The 13371-nt window shown below is 36.3% G+C and overlaps 1 protein-coding gene across 12 annotated transcripts in view; it reads right to left on the reverse strand.

The window, feature by feature from the left end:
- FIRRM (FIGNL1 interacting regulator of recombination and mitosis) overlaps positions 1-13371 on the reverse strand; it is a 57827-nt gene that overhangs the window by 40691 nt on the left and 3765 nt on the right. For 5 of the 12 annotated variants that reach the window (XR_007724168.1, XR_007724169.1, XM_050783760.1 and 2 more), the window contains exons 2-8: positions 13167-13206; positions 11172-11260; positions 9437-9541; positions 8567-8707; positions 7639-7804; positions 5820-5904; positions 4009-4147 (exon numbers count right to left, since the gene is read on the reverse strand). Coding sequence is in view for 10 of the 12 variants with exons in the window: in XM_050783760.1 (XP_050639717.1) it covers positions 4009-4147; positions 5820-5904; positions 7639-7804; positions 8567-8707; positions 9437-9541; positions 11172-11260; positions 13167-13206 (765 nt within the window). In the remaining 2 variants the exon portion in view is untranslated. Of the gene's footprint in view, positions 1-4008; positions 4148-5819; positions 5905-7638; positions 7805-8566; positions 8708-9436; positions 9542-11171; positions 11261-11968; positions 12094-13127; positions 13208-13371 lie in introns of those variants that run through there. The other 7 variants (XM_050783832.1, XM_050783822.1, XM_050783771.1 and 4 more) reach the window with 6 other exon arrangements.

Raw genomic sequence — 13371 nt, forward strand, 5'->3', positions numbered from 1 at the left:
CCAATACCCAGTCCTCCAAAGATCATACCATTCTATAATAATTACCTACTTATTTGTGTTTCAAGCTAGACTCTTAAGTTGTTGAGGGCACCTACAACATTTCCTGGCACGGAATAAGCACTCTTGTTAAATGACTGAATGAGTGGTGACACACAACTTATTTGTTTGCTTACTTTAAATCTTCTCTCTCATTCAAGAGGAAATTACGCAAGATTTGTTCGAAGCCTGTAGCTTTACTTCATCACTAAATAGTATACTACTAATTAAATCTAGAGTTTTATTTTTACATTTTCAAAAAGCAAGTAAATAACACAAATAAATTAACAGTCCCATCTTTGATTTACTCAACTGTTTAAAACAAAGTTTGCATCTCAATGCCAACAAAGGTGTGGGTAATATAAGCAAGGAAGACCATTTTTCAATGCTTTAAAATATGAGCACCTTTCTTTCCTTCTTTCTCTATCTATCTATCTATCTATCTATCTATCTATCTATCTATCTATCTATCTATCTATCTAGACAGGGTCTCGCTCTATTGTCCAGGTATCTATCTATCTTATCTTATCTTATCTATCTTATCTATCTATCTATCTAAACAGGGTCTCGCTCTGTTGTCCAGGCTGTAGTACAGTGGCCCGATCACCGCTCACTGCAGCCTCAATCTCCTGGGTTCAATGCATCCTCCTGCCCCAGTCTCCCAAGTAACTAGAACTACAGGTATGTGCCACGAGGCCTGGATAATTTTTTTATTTTTTGTAGAGATGGGGGTCTCCCTGTATTGCCCAGGCTGGTCTCGAACTCCTAGGCTCAAGCAATCCTTCTGCCTTGGCCTCTTAAAAGTGCTGAGATTACAGGCACATTCTTTCTAAAACAACTAAAACAACTAAAATACTAATAAAATTTAAATGTAGCAGGCAATAAAATCTAAGTGTAGGGAACAGATATAATAGTATATGTTTATTTTCTGAATAATACAAATTTCTAAAAGCATTATATAAATATAAGTAGGAATTAGAGTGGAAATTAAATTATTTCTAAGGGCCACACAAATAAATTTCCCTATGTTTATAGAAAAACTAAATAATTGGGGGCTAAAGAACTATATGTTAAAACTATACATTAAAAACTCTAATAGAATATTCTCATTTTAAAAACCAATTTCAAGACTCGAGAATAAATATCGATTTTAGGGGCTGTTATGGATTGAACTGTGTCCCTCTCAGAAAGCTTTTAAGTTCTAACTCTCAATACTTCAGAATGTGGCCTTATTTGGAAATAGGGTTATTGAAGACATAATTAGTTAAGATGACGTCATACTAAAGTAAGGTATGCCCTTAGTCACTATCACTGGTGTTCTTATAAAAAGATGATGTGAAGACACAGAAAGAGAACAGCATGTGGAGTTACACAGCTGCAAGCCAAAGTAAGCTGAAGATTGCCAGTGACACCCAGAAGCTAAGAAAAAGATATGACATATATTCTCCCCTAAAGCCTTCCAGAGAACATGGCCCGATTGACACACTGTGAACTTTTGCCTCTAGAAATGTGACAGAATAAAATTCTATTGTTTTAAGCCACCTAGTTTGTGGTAATTTGTTATGGCAACCCCAGGAAATAAATACAAGGAATGACACATCACGTGCTTCCATAAATAGTGTAATATTAATTAAATCTACTGGTTTTATTGTGACTTTTTTCAAAGTGAGATGATATGGCTTGAAGATTGGTGTCCTCCCAGACACCTAACACCCAAAGTGATACTATTAAGAGGTGGGGCCTTTGGGGAAGTGATTAAGTCACGAAGGCTCTGCCCTCATGAATAAGTGCCCTTATAAAAGAGGTTGAGGGGAGGTGTCTTGCCCCTTGCACTAAGTAAGGATGCAGCAGCAAGGGGCTATCTTTGAAGCAGAGAGTACACCCTCACTAGACACCAAATCTGCTGGTGCCTTGATATTGGGCTTCCCAGTTTCCAGAACTGTGAGAGATAAATTTCTAATATTTATAATCCTTTACCCAGTTTAAGGGATTTTGTTATAGCAGCCTAAATGGACTAAGACACAAAGTGAAAACTGCTTGGAAAACTTCAATACTTCACTTTGATTGGTAAATAAATATTAACAGTGAGCAGCAGAGGGCATCGCTGATCAGAATTTGGAGTTAAGATTGAAGAAATTATACAGTCCACCTCAAAGCTCCATTTCAGGCAATGGACAGTAAGCAGAACTGGTCACATTTATCAGTCCCAAATTTGAACAAATGAGTAAAAATATGAGAATTTTCTTGGACAGTTAAGAGAATTTAAATTTTCTGATGTCCATCTATAAGCAGTTTATATAAACTGAAAATATCCTTTATATATAAACAGCCACCCTGGCTAAGCAGCCCCCATACTCTCTCTTGCCACTATGGACTATACTGTTGCTTAGGCTTTCTTCATCTTACTCCTGTCCAAATATCTCTGTTTAATTTTCCTCTCCAAGTACTAGCTGGAAAGTCTGTGGTGTCAAGAGAAGCAAGAAGGAAACTGAAAGAGGAGGTTGGGGTTGAGAATATGAACCTACAGGACAAAGGTGAAGAAGAAAACAACCTTCCTGCCATTGATACAGGATACCCAAACAAACTTCTCCTTTTAGCAAGGTAAGAGGAATCAGAAAGGACGCATGAATGAAGTGAGAACAAAAAAGAAAAGGGAAAAAGGAAGAAGAGTTATAAGGGGAGGGGCAGGTGAGATAAAGAGAAACAAGAAGAAAAAAGTTAGCCCCTTCCTAACACTACTCCTCATTTCCTTCTTACTACCTTCAGAATTTCTTTTTAAAGTTCCATCCTCCCCTAGGGTCTGTCCTTCCAGCTCATCCCTGCCCTAGGAGTTACTACCAGTTTTAGGACTTGGATGAATCCCTACACTTTCACCCCCATAGCTGACTGGCAGGGAAGAGCACAGGTACAAAAGAATTCCCTATATCAGCTTGCACATGTACAATAGAACGGGCTATGTCATTGCTATTCAAAGAAGAAATACTAAATTCGTGGTCCCATTAAAATTATTACATACAGGCTGGGTGCGGTGGCTTACACCTGTAATCCCAGTACTTTGGGAGGCCGAGGCGGGTGGATTACCTTAGGTCAGGAGTTCGAGATCAGCCTGGCCAACATGGCAAAACCCTGTCTCTACTAAAAATACAAAAATTAGCCAGGCGTGGTGGCAGGCACCTATAATCCCAGCTACTCAGGAGGCTGGGGCAGGACGACCCCTTGAACCCGGGAGGCAGAGGTTGCAGTGAGCCAAGATCATACCACTGCACCACTGCACTCCAGCTTTGGTGACAGAGTGAGACTCAGTCTCAAAAAAAAAAAAAAAAAAATTACATATAACTGTTAGGTCCTGAGTACTATTAATCTTATAATTTAGGGCTATTATAGTTAAATAAAATTAGAGGGCTAGTCTGAAAGCAAAAGGTACTAATGAGTTATAATTCCCAATAATCGTACTACAAATTTAATCTGTTTCATAAATGGAATACCAATTCAACGCTCTCACTTTTCGAAATAAAAATGAATGTATGAATACATCAACTTTAAAAGACTGATACATATATATACATGCACAAACATACTTGTATCCCTAAAGGTTGCAATGCATTGGTGAAGAAAAAATGCAAGATTGATTGCAGCTATATTAGATGTTATATAAATATGAACAAAATAATTTGTTTTCATGCAGAAAAGAATGAAAGGATTCAGAGAAGAATGCTGTAACCAACCAGTCACAATGCAAAGAGGGAGTCAGGTAGACCCTAGAGGCAATGAGAGCAGTTAGGAATCTAATGCAATGCTCTGGGTGAAAAGTAATTATGGGCTATAAATAATCCCACAGATCAAAAAAAAAACACCCAAATGAAATAAATTAAAATCCTCTTAAACAGACTGACCCAGACATTCAAATGAGATTTACTAATTGCCAAAGAAAATAAGAGTTGCTGTTTAAAATGCTATTAGCCCAAATTTTACCTGTGCATCTGACTGTGTCATCTGCTCAGCTAACTGTAAACAAGAATGGAAGGAGAAAAGAATGTCTTCACACAAGGTAGTAATTATATCTTTGTGTTTCAACTGGCTTTTTATTATGGACTGGTGCTTAAGGCTCTGCCTAAATGAATAAAAAGAAAAGAATACAATCACCACAAGTAACACATCAAGTAACTTAGGACCACCAACAATATCTACCTTATAGAACATTTAAAAAACAATCACAAAGCATCATATATGACATAATATAAATAAGATATGCCTATTTACCTTTGAAGCAGGTATGTTTAAATAAGCTGCTAATTTTTTCTCTGTGTAAAATATTAATTGAATTCTTACTACGTACCAGGCACGTAGTCTACCAGGCCCTGGGGACAAAGGGGTCAAACAAACGGACACAATCTCTGCCTTACCTGCATGAAACTTGTGGTCCAGCATGAGAGAGAACGTTAAATAATTGTAAGAATAATTAATTAGGGCTGTGATTTGTCAAATGACAAAGTCTAAGGTGCTACAATAGAGATACCTAATCTAGTTTATTCTTAGCGTAAGGATATCAAAGAATGTTATCATGAAGATATAACTCTTAAGCTGAGAACTGAAAGACAATAAGCAGGAGTTAGCAAGGTATACAGTAGGAGAGAGAAGCATCCTAGGCAGATGGAAAAACCATGAAAAGGCTCTGGGACAGGAGAGTTTGGTATGTTTGAGGAACTAAGAGCAGGGAGAGAGTAGCATGAGACAGGCTGGTGAAGGAGGCAGCGTCCAGAGAGGATTAGGTTGATATTCTTAGTAAAATGGGATAGACGTTAAGCAATAGAGTGACATGAACTGATTTGCTTTTTAAAAGATCATTCTGCTGGGTAGAAAATGAACTGGAAGAGGGTAAGAGTGGAAGATATTCAGTGGTGATGATAGCGATGTGGCTAATTCCTTGAGCATTAACTATGTGTCATGCACAGTTCTAAGCATTTCAGTGATGAACTCAATTCTCACTATAACCCTGTCAAGAAGGTTATATTATTATTTCCATTTTCAGATAAGCAAACTAATGTTCAGAGAAATTAACCAAATAGCCCAAGGGCTCAGAAGGAGTAAATGATTTCAGAATGGATTTAAGCACATGTGACACAGCTTCCAGGCAACACTCTTAACCACTGAATGGCAACTTAATGTCCTGGTAATTTCTTAGAAGAAAAGCACCTAACACCTGAAAATACACCGACCTTTAATGTTTTATGTATGTGTATAAAGTAGATATTCTTAACCATTTTTACATCTCAACCACATCTCCTCTCAGCCCTAAGAATCTGATGAATGCTATGGGCACTATCCCTGGTGACCCATTATAATGCTTCAGTTTCAGAAAGTTAAAATTACTGTATAAATGGAATTAAGTGTGAACAACTTAAAAGTACCTAATGAAAAGATTATATTCAGTTCTAATTATAGTTACCAATTTATCTAATCCTAGAAATAGGATACTTGAGAGCTGGTTAAACAACAGTAGCAGCAGGAAAGTGGTTAAGTTCTAGTCTGGCCCATGGCCCATTATTTCTGAAGTACTAGCTAACTAGGAAAAACACTTTTTTTATTTTTAGAGGCTACAGGGTAAAGAAGTCCAATTTGGCTTGAGAGTTACATGTATAATATCTGGATTACCAGACAGCAGTGTCAGTGAACATTAAATTCACACAAAATGTTTCAAATGCAATCTAAAGAATCATGAATAATTAAGATTGGGGAATATGGAAAACATTTTCTAAAAAGTAAAAAATAACAAACAAACTTACTTAATTATAAACTTCCAAGTATTGGCATGAAATGCATGGTCCATACTGGAAATAACAGAGCAGATATCCAATAAAGAATGAATAACTGCAAAGAAAGATAACAGAACTTTTAAGACATCCAAATATCATGGGGGTGAGTTTCTCCCATAATTAACACTATCTACTGAACAATTTCAACATTTGATTGAATTAAAATAGGTAACACAGTTTGGAAATAGTTGTGTCAAAAGAATTATTTAAACTATTTAAGTGTCACACTTGTTACGGTTTTTATACCTATTGAAAATTAACTTTTGAAGTTTATACCTACCTGATGACCTAAATAAAACTAAAAATGTTCAGTGGAATAAAAGTTGTACCCTATTATAACTGAAATATTCTACAGATATAATTCTAATCCAAAATGACAAAACAAATTGCTAAGGGAAGAAAACCTAAAAAGGAAGAATTCAAATTAATTTCCATGGTATTCATGCAAGGCTTTTACTCAGCCTGTGGTAGACTACTTATAAAAATGGCCACAATGACTGCCCTTTGTGAATCCACACTTTTCCACAATGACTCTGGGCTAAACCCTATGACCTGCTTTGGCCCGGGGGACAATAATAAAATTAAGGCAAGCAGAAACTTGGAAAGTGCTAGCATACAGGGACCTGCTCACTCTTGCTACTCTTAGAAACCCTGAAACCACTGGCATCAGGTATCTGAGATGTGGTGAGCCTGCTGAATGATGCACATGGCTTTCTCAAGTACTTCTGCCTCTGCCAACAGCCAGATGTGAATGAAGTCGCTGAAGTCACATGGGTGAGCTAGTGCCCCAGGTGGATCAGAGAAAGTTATCTCAGGGGATCCCACCCTAAACTGCAGACTCACAGAATCATGAATAAATAAAATAGTGAATAAATAGACTTTGAGAGGGTGTGTTGCAGAGGACAGGGCCCTGATACATTGCACAAAACCAAATTTCTCTCTTTATACCAAAGTTTTGAATGCAAACTTTGCCCTTATATTGTTTTTCAAACTCTTGTTCATAATCCATTAATGAGTGATAAAATCAATGAAGTGTGCTACAACCAGCAATTCTTTAAAAATAAACTAGTATTGGCCAGGCAAGGTGGCTCATGCCTGTAATCCCAGCACTCTGGGAGGCTGAGGCAGGTGGATTACCTGAGGTCAGGAGTTCAAAACCAGCCTGGCCAATATGGTGAAATACAAAAATTAGCCAGGTGTGGTGGCGGACGCCTATAATCCCAGCTACTCGGGAGGCTGAGGCAGGAGAATCGCCTGAGTCCGGGAGGCGAGGTTGCAGTGAGCCAAGATTGCATCACTGCACTCTAGCCTGGGCGACAGAGGGAGACTGTGTCAAAAATAAATAAATAAATAAAAATAAACTAGTATAAAGCGCACTACATGTAAAATGAGTATACTTCATTATAATATGAGAATAGACATATTTACATACACATATGCACATATTTATATGTATTCTGGAAGGAAATATAAACTGCATCTCAATATGAGTTATGGTTTAAAAAATGTGAAAGTTATTGTCTCTGAATATGGTCAACCTCAGAGAACATAAAGTTATATAAGTTAATCATTGTGGAGAAATTACAGTAACTGAATACGCAAATCTAGGTTAAGGCACCCAAAATAAATTTTACAAATTCCAAATTTAAAGATTAAAATGTATTTGGTAAGATTTAAATCAATGTTAACGCAAAATTAGTAAGAAAATAACAGGAATCATTAGAGACAATTTTAACTGATATATGATTTACAGTCACCATATACTAAGCAGAAAGTTTTCTTCACTCACCTATTACCATATTCAAAATATCATCATTCTCATCTACTGAAGGGTCCATGCAAACCATGTCCAGCAGTTCCATTAGCTGCTTTTGAAGAGAATAGGCCTCCTTGAAAAGAGCCTGAAGAAGGTCTGAAACTAGGTGTAAACGCCCAGAATACACAGATTCACTATTCTGATTACGGATAAATAAAAATGAGAGAAAAAACAAATCATAAAAAGCTCAAGAACCAAATTTACTTTAATTCATACTATTAGAAATCATAAATTTACTGAATCACACATTGATTGTTCAGTGAACATCCATTAAATATAGTGTACTTCAAGAGATGCAAGCATGTATAAAATATTATTTGACTTCCATGATCTTACAAATACAGAACTAAAAGAAAGGTAACATTAGGCCAGGTGCATGACATTTTTAGCATCCTATCAGCAAAGAGAGGTATTAAATAACTAGCTATTTTCATTTGCTCAGCAAATAGCAATATTAAAACTGTCTGAACCCCATAAATTCTAGGCAAGCTTTTGTGCCTCAAGGCTACCTTTGGAATGCAGAGATGGACTAAATAAGGATTAATTTCCCTTTATAAAAGGAAGTTCTGACATCTAATCATAATGGTAACTAAATATTGATCAATGCAACATGACAGAACTATTTCAGGATCCCTGTGTCTGTCTCAACATAAATTCTTAAAATTTCTTTCTTTATAGAGGGGAAATAAAATAAAACTAAAAACTCCCAAAAAGCCACTTTTAATGACTTACTTATAACCACTTTTTTTGAAACAATTGTTTACTTACATGTTCTTTATTGTATAGAAAAGTTTATTTCAATAATACAGACTAAAATGTAAAATCTTATAAACATTATTTTACTCAGCCCCTATGCACATTGATAATATACCATTCAAAGTATAATTAGACCTTTGCTCACCTTACAATGCACAAATGTGCTTTTAATTACATGAAGGACTGAGGAGGGGAGACTCTGAATATTTTCCAAAATGATGGAGTCCTGTGTGGCACAGACATGCTGAACACATCCTGTAAGAGCTCCTAAGAGCTGCACCATTGTCTGTGAATAAGGAAGGAAATTTCATTCAGAATATATTTTTTGTGCACTGAAAAGGTATTAGTCAGTATGCTGGGTGCTACAAATACAGCAGTGAACAAAACACAGTCTGTTCCTCTTTTCACAGAACTACAAATACTGGAACAACTGTCTAGCCATTTAGAATCCTAACCCAAACTTCAAAACACATGGCAGGTGTTCTACACATATCCCTTGAAAATACAGGTCGGGTAGGCTGAGCACGGTGGTTCACGCATGTAATCCCAGCACTTTGGGAGGCCAAGGCGGGCGGATCACGAGGTCAGGAGATCAAGACCATCCTAACACAGTGAAACCCCGTCTCTACTAAAAATACAAAAAATTAGCCAGGCGTGGTGGCGAGTGCCTGTAGTCCCAGCTACTGGGAGGCTGAGGCAGGAGAATGGTGTGAACCGGTGAGGAGGAGTTTGCAGTAAGCCGAGATCACACTACTACACTCCAGCCTGGGTGACAGAGCGAGACTCCGTCTCAAAAAAAAAAAATATAGGTAGGGTAAGCTAGCTTGATGACTTGTCTTCTTATAAGAGTTTATTATTCAGAATTCATGTTTCTATATTCATGTCTTTAATTCTATACATTTAATTCCAACATTACACCATTACATAAGAATACATGGCTAATCAGCATCAGTATAAAAATTTTGATATTCTTTAAGCTCCCTCTCTCTCCTGCTTTCTAATACATTTGACTTACCTGTAAAATATTCCTTAGAGTAGTCTGGATTTCCAAATTTTGGCTTGACAGTCCTCTGGCTTGACTGGTTAATTCATATACCATGTCATCAAATAATTTCACAGTCTGTAAAAACAAATCAAGTAATAAACAGTAATAAGAGAAATCACTAGAAAAGACAAGACAAAACTTTACAGAGAAAACACAATACGATAATTTGATTTTGCCCTTAGTAACATCCACGGGCTATCATCTAGCTTAACAATTGTACCTAATTAAGCACAAAATATAGAGAAAAGGTACTTTTACAATATAATTCCCCCCAAAAGCCTCAAACAGAAATTTATTTTCCATTTCTATGGTTTGGATCTATTTAATAGCATCAATTTTTTGAAAAAATCACTCAAAGTTCATGTTTTAGAGATGCAAGAAATAAAAGTATTACTTTTGCACAATAAATTTGACTGTCTTGAAGAATCCACATTCGTATGGCCATTTACAAGGGTATTTTCTGGAAGGAATTTGCACTGAATCTCCTAATCACTACTTGCTTATTTTCTAACCAGTTTCCTTTTTGACCCAATTCAAGATAACCTTCCTGAATTAAGAGTATAGTATATGACCTTACAACTAAGCTTTTTGTCTGTGAAAAGTTAGCCACCCTAAGATCTTAATACTTGGATCTTTCTAACAATTTAAATGACCTAAACATTATAAGAATAGCAACATAGTCAACAATACAATGTAGTTAAAGAAGATACTGTTTCCCGTAGGCCTGTTAACATTCAACATCTATTTTTATCAATGTAATAGTTGAATCTTTTTCTGGTGGTCAAGAACAAATTCTAAGAAATATTTCAGATAGAGAATCATCAAGTGACTATGAGTACAAGAAACCTGAAAGATTATGTTTAAAAGCTAAAGTTAGAAACCCATTTCAATAAGAGATTAATTACAAATAATGTTTCATTTTGGCACCAAAGTATCTTTGGTTGCCTCCATTTAAAACAAAAAAAGTATGCTTGTGCTTTTCAGAGAAAACGTATACCATATATATCTAAAAAGTAATAACGTAGTCTGTGAATTTAATGTTTTATCTTAGTTACTTGATTTTGCCAATATTCCAGCTTTTTTTTTTTTTTTGGAATTCAGGGTTTCACCCAGGCTGGAATACAGTGGCTTTAAAATACACGAAAATTTAAAATTGACTACAAATAATTTAAAATCAATTAGCAAAAGACTCATACAATCTGAAAATAAAAATTGTTTCTTTTTTTTTTGAGACGGAGCATCGCTCTTATTGCCCAGGCTGGAGTGCAATGGCGCGATCTTGACTCAATGCAACCTCTGCCTCCCAGGCTCAAGCAATTCTCCTGTCTCAGCCTCCTAAGTAGCTGGGATTATAGGCACCAGTCACCATGTCCAGCTAATTTTTTGTATTTTTAGTAGAGACAGGGTTTCATCATGTTGACCATGGCTGGTCTCGAACTCCTGACCTCAGATGATCCACCCACCTCAGCCTCCCAAAATACGTGGATTACAGGCATGAGCCACCACGCCCAGCCTATAACAGTTTTTAATTGCCTAATGATCACACTAACACGATTATAGTCTCACATGAGATCTATTTACTCCTTATTTTTATTTTGAATATATTTGATATATTAGAAAAACAGACCCATAATTAATGATAAATTATCTAAGACTGAGAGGTTAGATTCCTTATAACATGTATTTTCAGGTAATAGTATTATACCTTTGGTAACACTTGTGAAAAGAAAGTCTGTTCCAATGTCAGGTGGTTCATATGAGGTAAAAACATTTCTACAATAATTTTCAAAATTTCTGTAAAGCAAATAACATATTTTATAAAAATATTGTCATGTCAGTCAACAAAGGCCACTGCCCTTTATTAAATGCAAGAATACTACCAATCTAAAGCTTGATATACTTTCAAAACACCACATTCTATGTAGGGAAACTATTAAGTAATAGCCAAAAAAAAAAGAGAGACAGCGACAGAGAAAGGAAACAACCTACATATCCAACAACTGTGGACCAGTTGAATAGGTGTCTGTACATCTATTGAATAGGATCTGCCATCATTAAAATGACATCTTAAAACATGAAAAATGTTCAAAATGTAGTTAAACAAAAAGTTTCCAAAATATAACACCAATTTTAATATAAACATGTACAAAGAATGATGGATAGGCTGGCAGGAACATACGGAAATGAGATGAGACTGTTCTCATCAAAATCTTAACCATTTCAGATTAGATGTTTTGTAATCTTTTCTGTTTTTCTATGTTTCATATTTTCCACAATGAACATGAATCACTTCTATACTCAAGATAAAAAAATAATTTACTCAAAAAAAATTATGCCACGCATGGTGGCTCATGCCTGTAATCCCAACACTTTGGTTAGCTGAGGCAGGAGGACTGCCTGAGCCCAGGAGTTAAAGACCAACCTGGGAAACATGACAAGACCTCATGTCTACCAAAAAATAAATATATAATTAGAAAATTAGCCAGGCATGGTAGCACGTACCTACGGTCTCAGCTACTTGGAAGGCTGAGGTGAGAGGACTGCTTGAGCCTGGGAGATGGAGGCTGCAGTGAGCTGTGTTCGCACCACTACACTCCAGTTTTGGTGACAAAGCAAGACCCTGTCCCCTAAAACAAACAAACAAAAAATTAGGCCAAGCATGATGGCTCAGATCTGTAATCCCAGCACTTTAGAAGGTGGAGGCAGGAGAATAGCTTGAACCCAGGAGTTCAGGCTGCAGTGAGCTATGATCACACCACTGCTCTCCAGCCTGGGTAACAGAGCAAGATCTTGTCTCGAAAACAAAACAAAACAAACTTCGGGGCTAGGCTTGGTGGCTCATGTCTGTAATCCCAGTAGTTACAGAGGACAAGGCAGGAAGATCACTTGAGCTCAGGAGTTTTGAGACCAGCTGGGCCAACATGGTGAAACCCCATCTCTACTAAAAATACAAAAATTAGCCAGATGTGGTGAAGCATGCCTGTAATCCCAACTACTTGGGAGACTGAAGCAGGAGAATCACCTGAACCTGGAAGGTGGAGGTTGTAGTGAGCAAAGATCATGCCACTGCACTCCAACCTGGGTGACAGAATGAGACTTCATCAAAAACAAAGGAAAAAAAAAATTAGGTCCCATTACACAATGTAGATTCAAATTATAAATGAATATTCCACAACCAAGTGAACTCTAAATAGAAAAGCTAACTCAAAATATGAGTAAACTGAGCAGTCTAAACTCTCTTCTGACTAAAAGAATAAATCTTGTCAAGTAAGACTGAAGACGACATGAAAATGAGAAAGCCAACTTCCTCCAAATGATAAATTTGTTATCACCTAGACAATCAGATTTGACAATTTAGAAAGTATTTTCTAAATGACACTAAACATGTTAGAGACTGATAGTTATTCAGTGGACTGTAAATCATGTTTTACATAGGTCTAATCGTAACGTTTAATATTTATAATTTGTTTATACATACATCATCAACAAAACACTTTTGGTATTTATCCAAAACGTAATTTAAAACTTTTAAGTGCTGGAATTTGAAGGAATTTGTTCAAGTAACTGAAGGTTATAAAGGCTGTAACATAGAAAACAGTTACATTTCAAGGGAATACAAAACTGTAAGGACACATCCATTGAGGTATGTGGGGACTCGTACCTTAACATCAAATAATACAGTTAAAACAATTTAACTTACGAACATGCTCAATCCAACTGTCAGAATGTTGAGACAATGAGTAGGATAATTAAGGAAGATACTAGCATCATAATAATAGGGTATTCGTTATCAGAATAAACTTAAAAAAAAAAACCCTTTTGAAATTTAAGCAATGGCCCATAAGAGACTGGAATTGGACTCAAATTACTGGCTTAATTTTGCTTTTAAAAACTTAAGATTAGGT

This window comes from Macaca thibetana, chromosome 1, assembly GCF_024542745.1.
Source record: "Macaca thibetana thibetana isolate TM-01 chromosome 1, ASM2454274v1, whole genome shotgun sequence".
NCBI lineage: Eukaryota > Metazoa > Chordata > Mammalia > Primates > Cercopithecidae > Macaca > Macaca thibetana.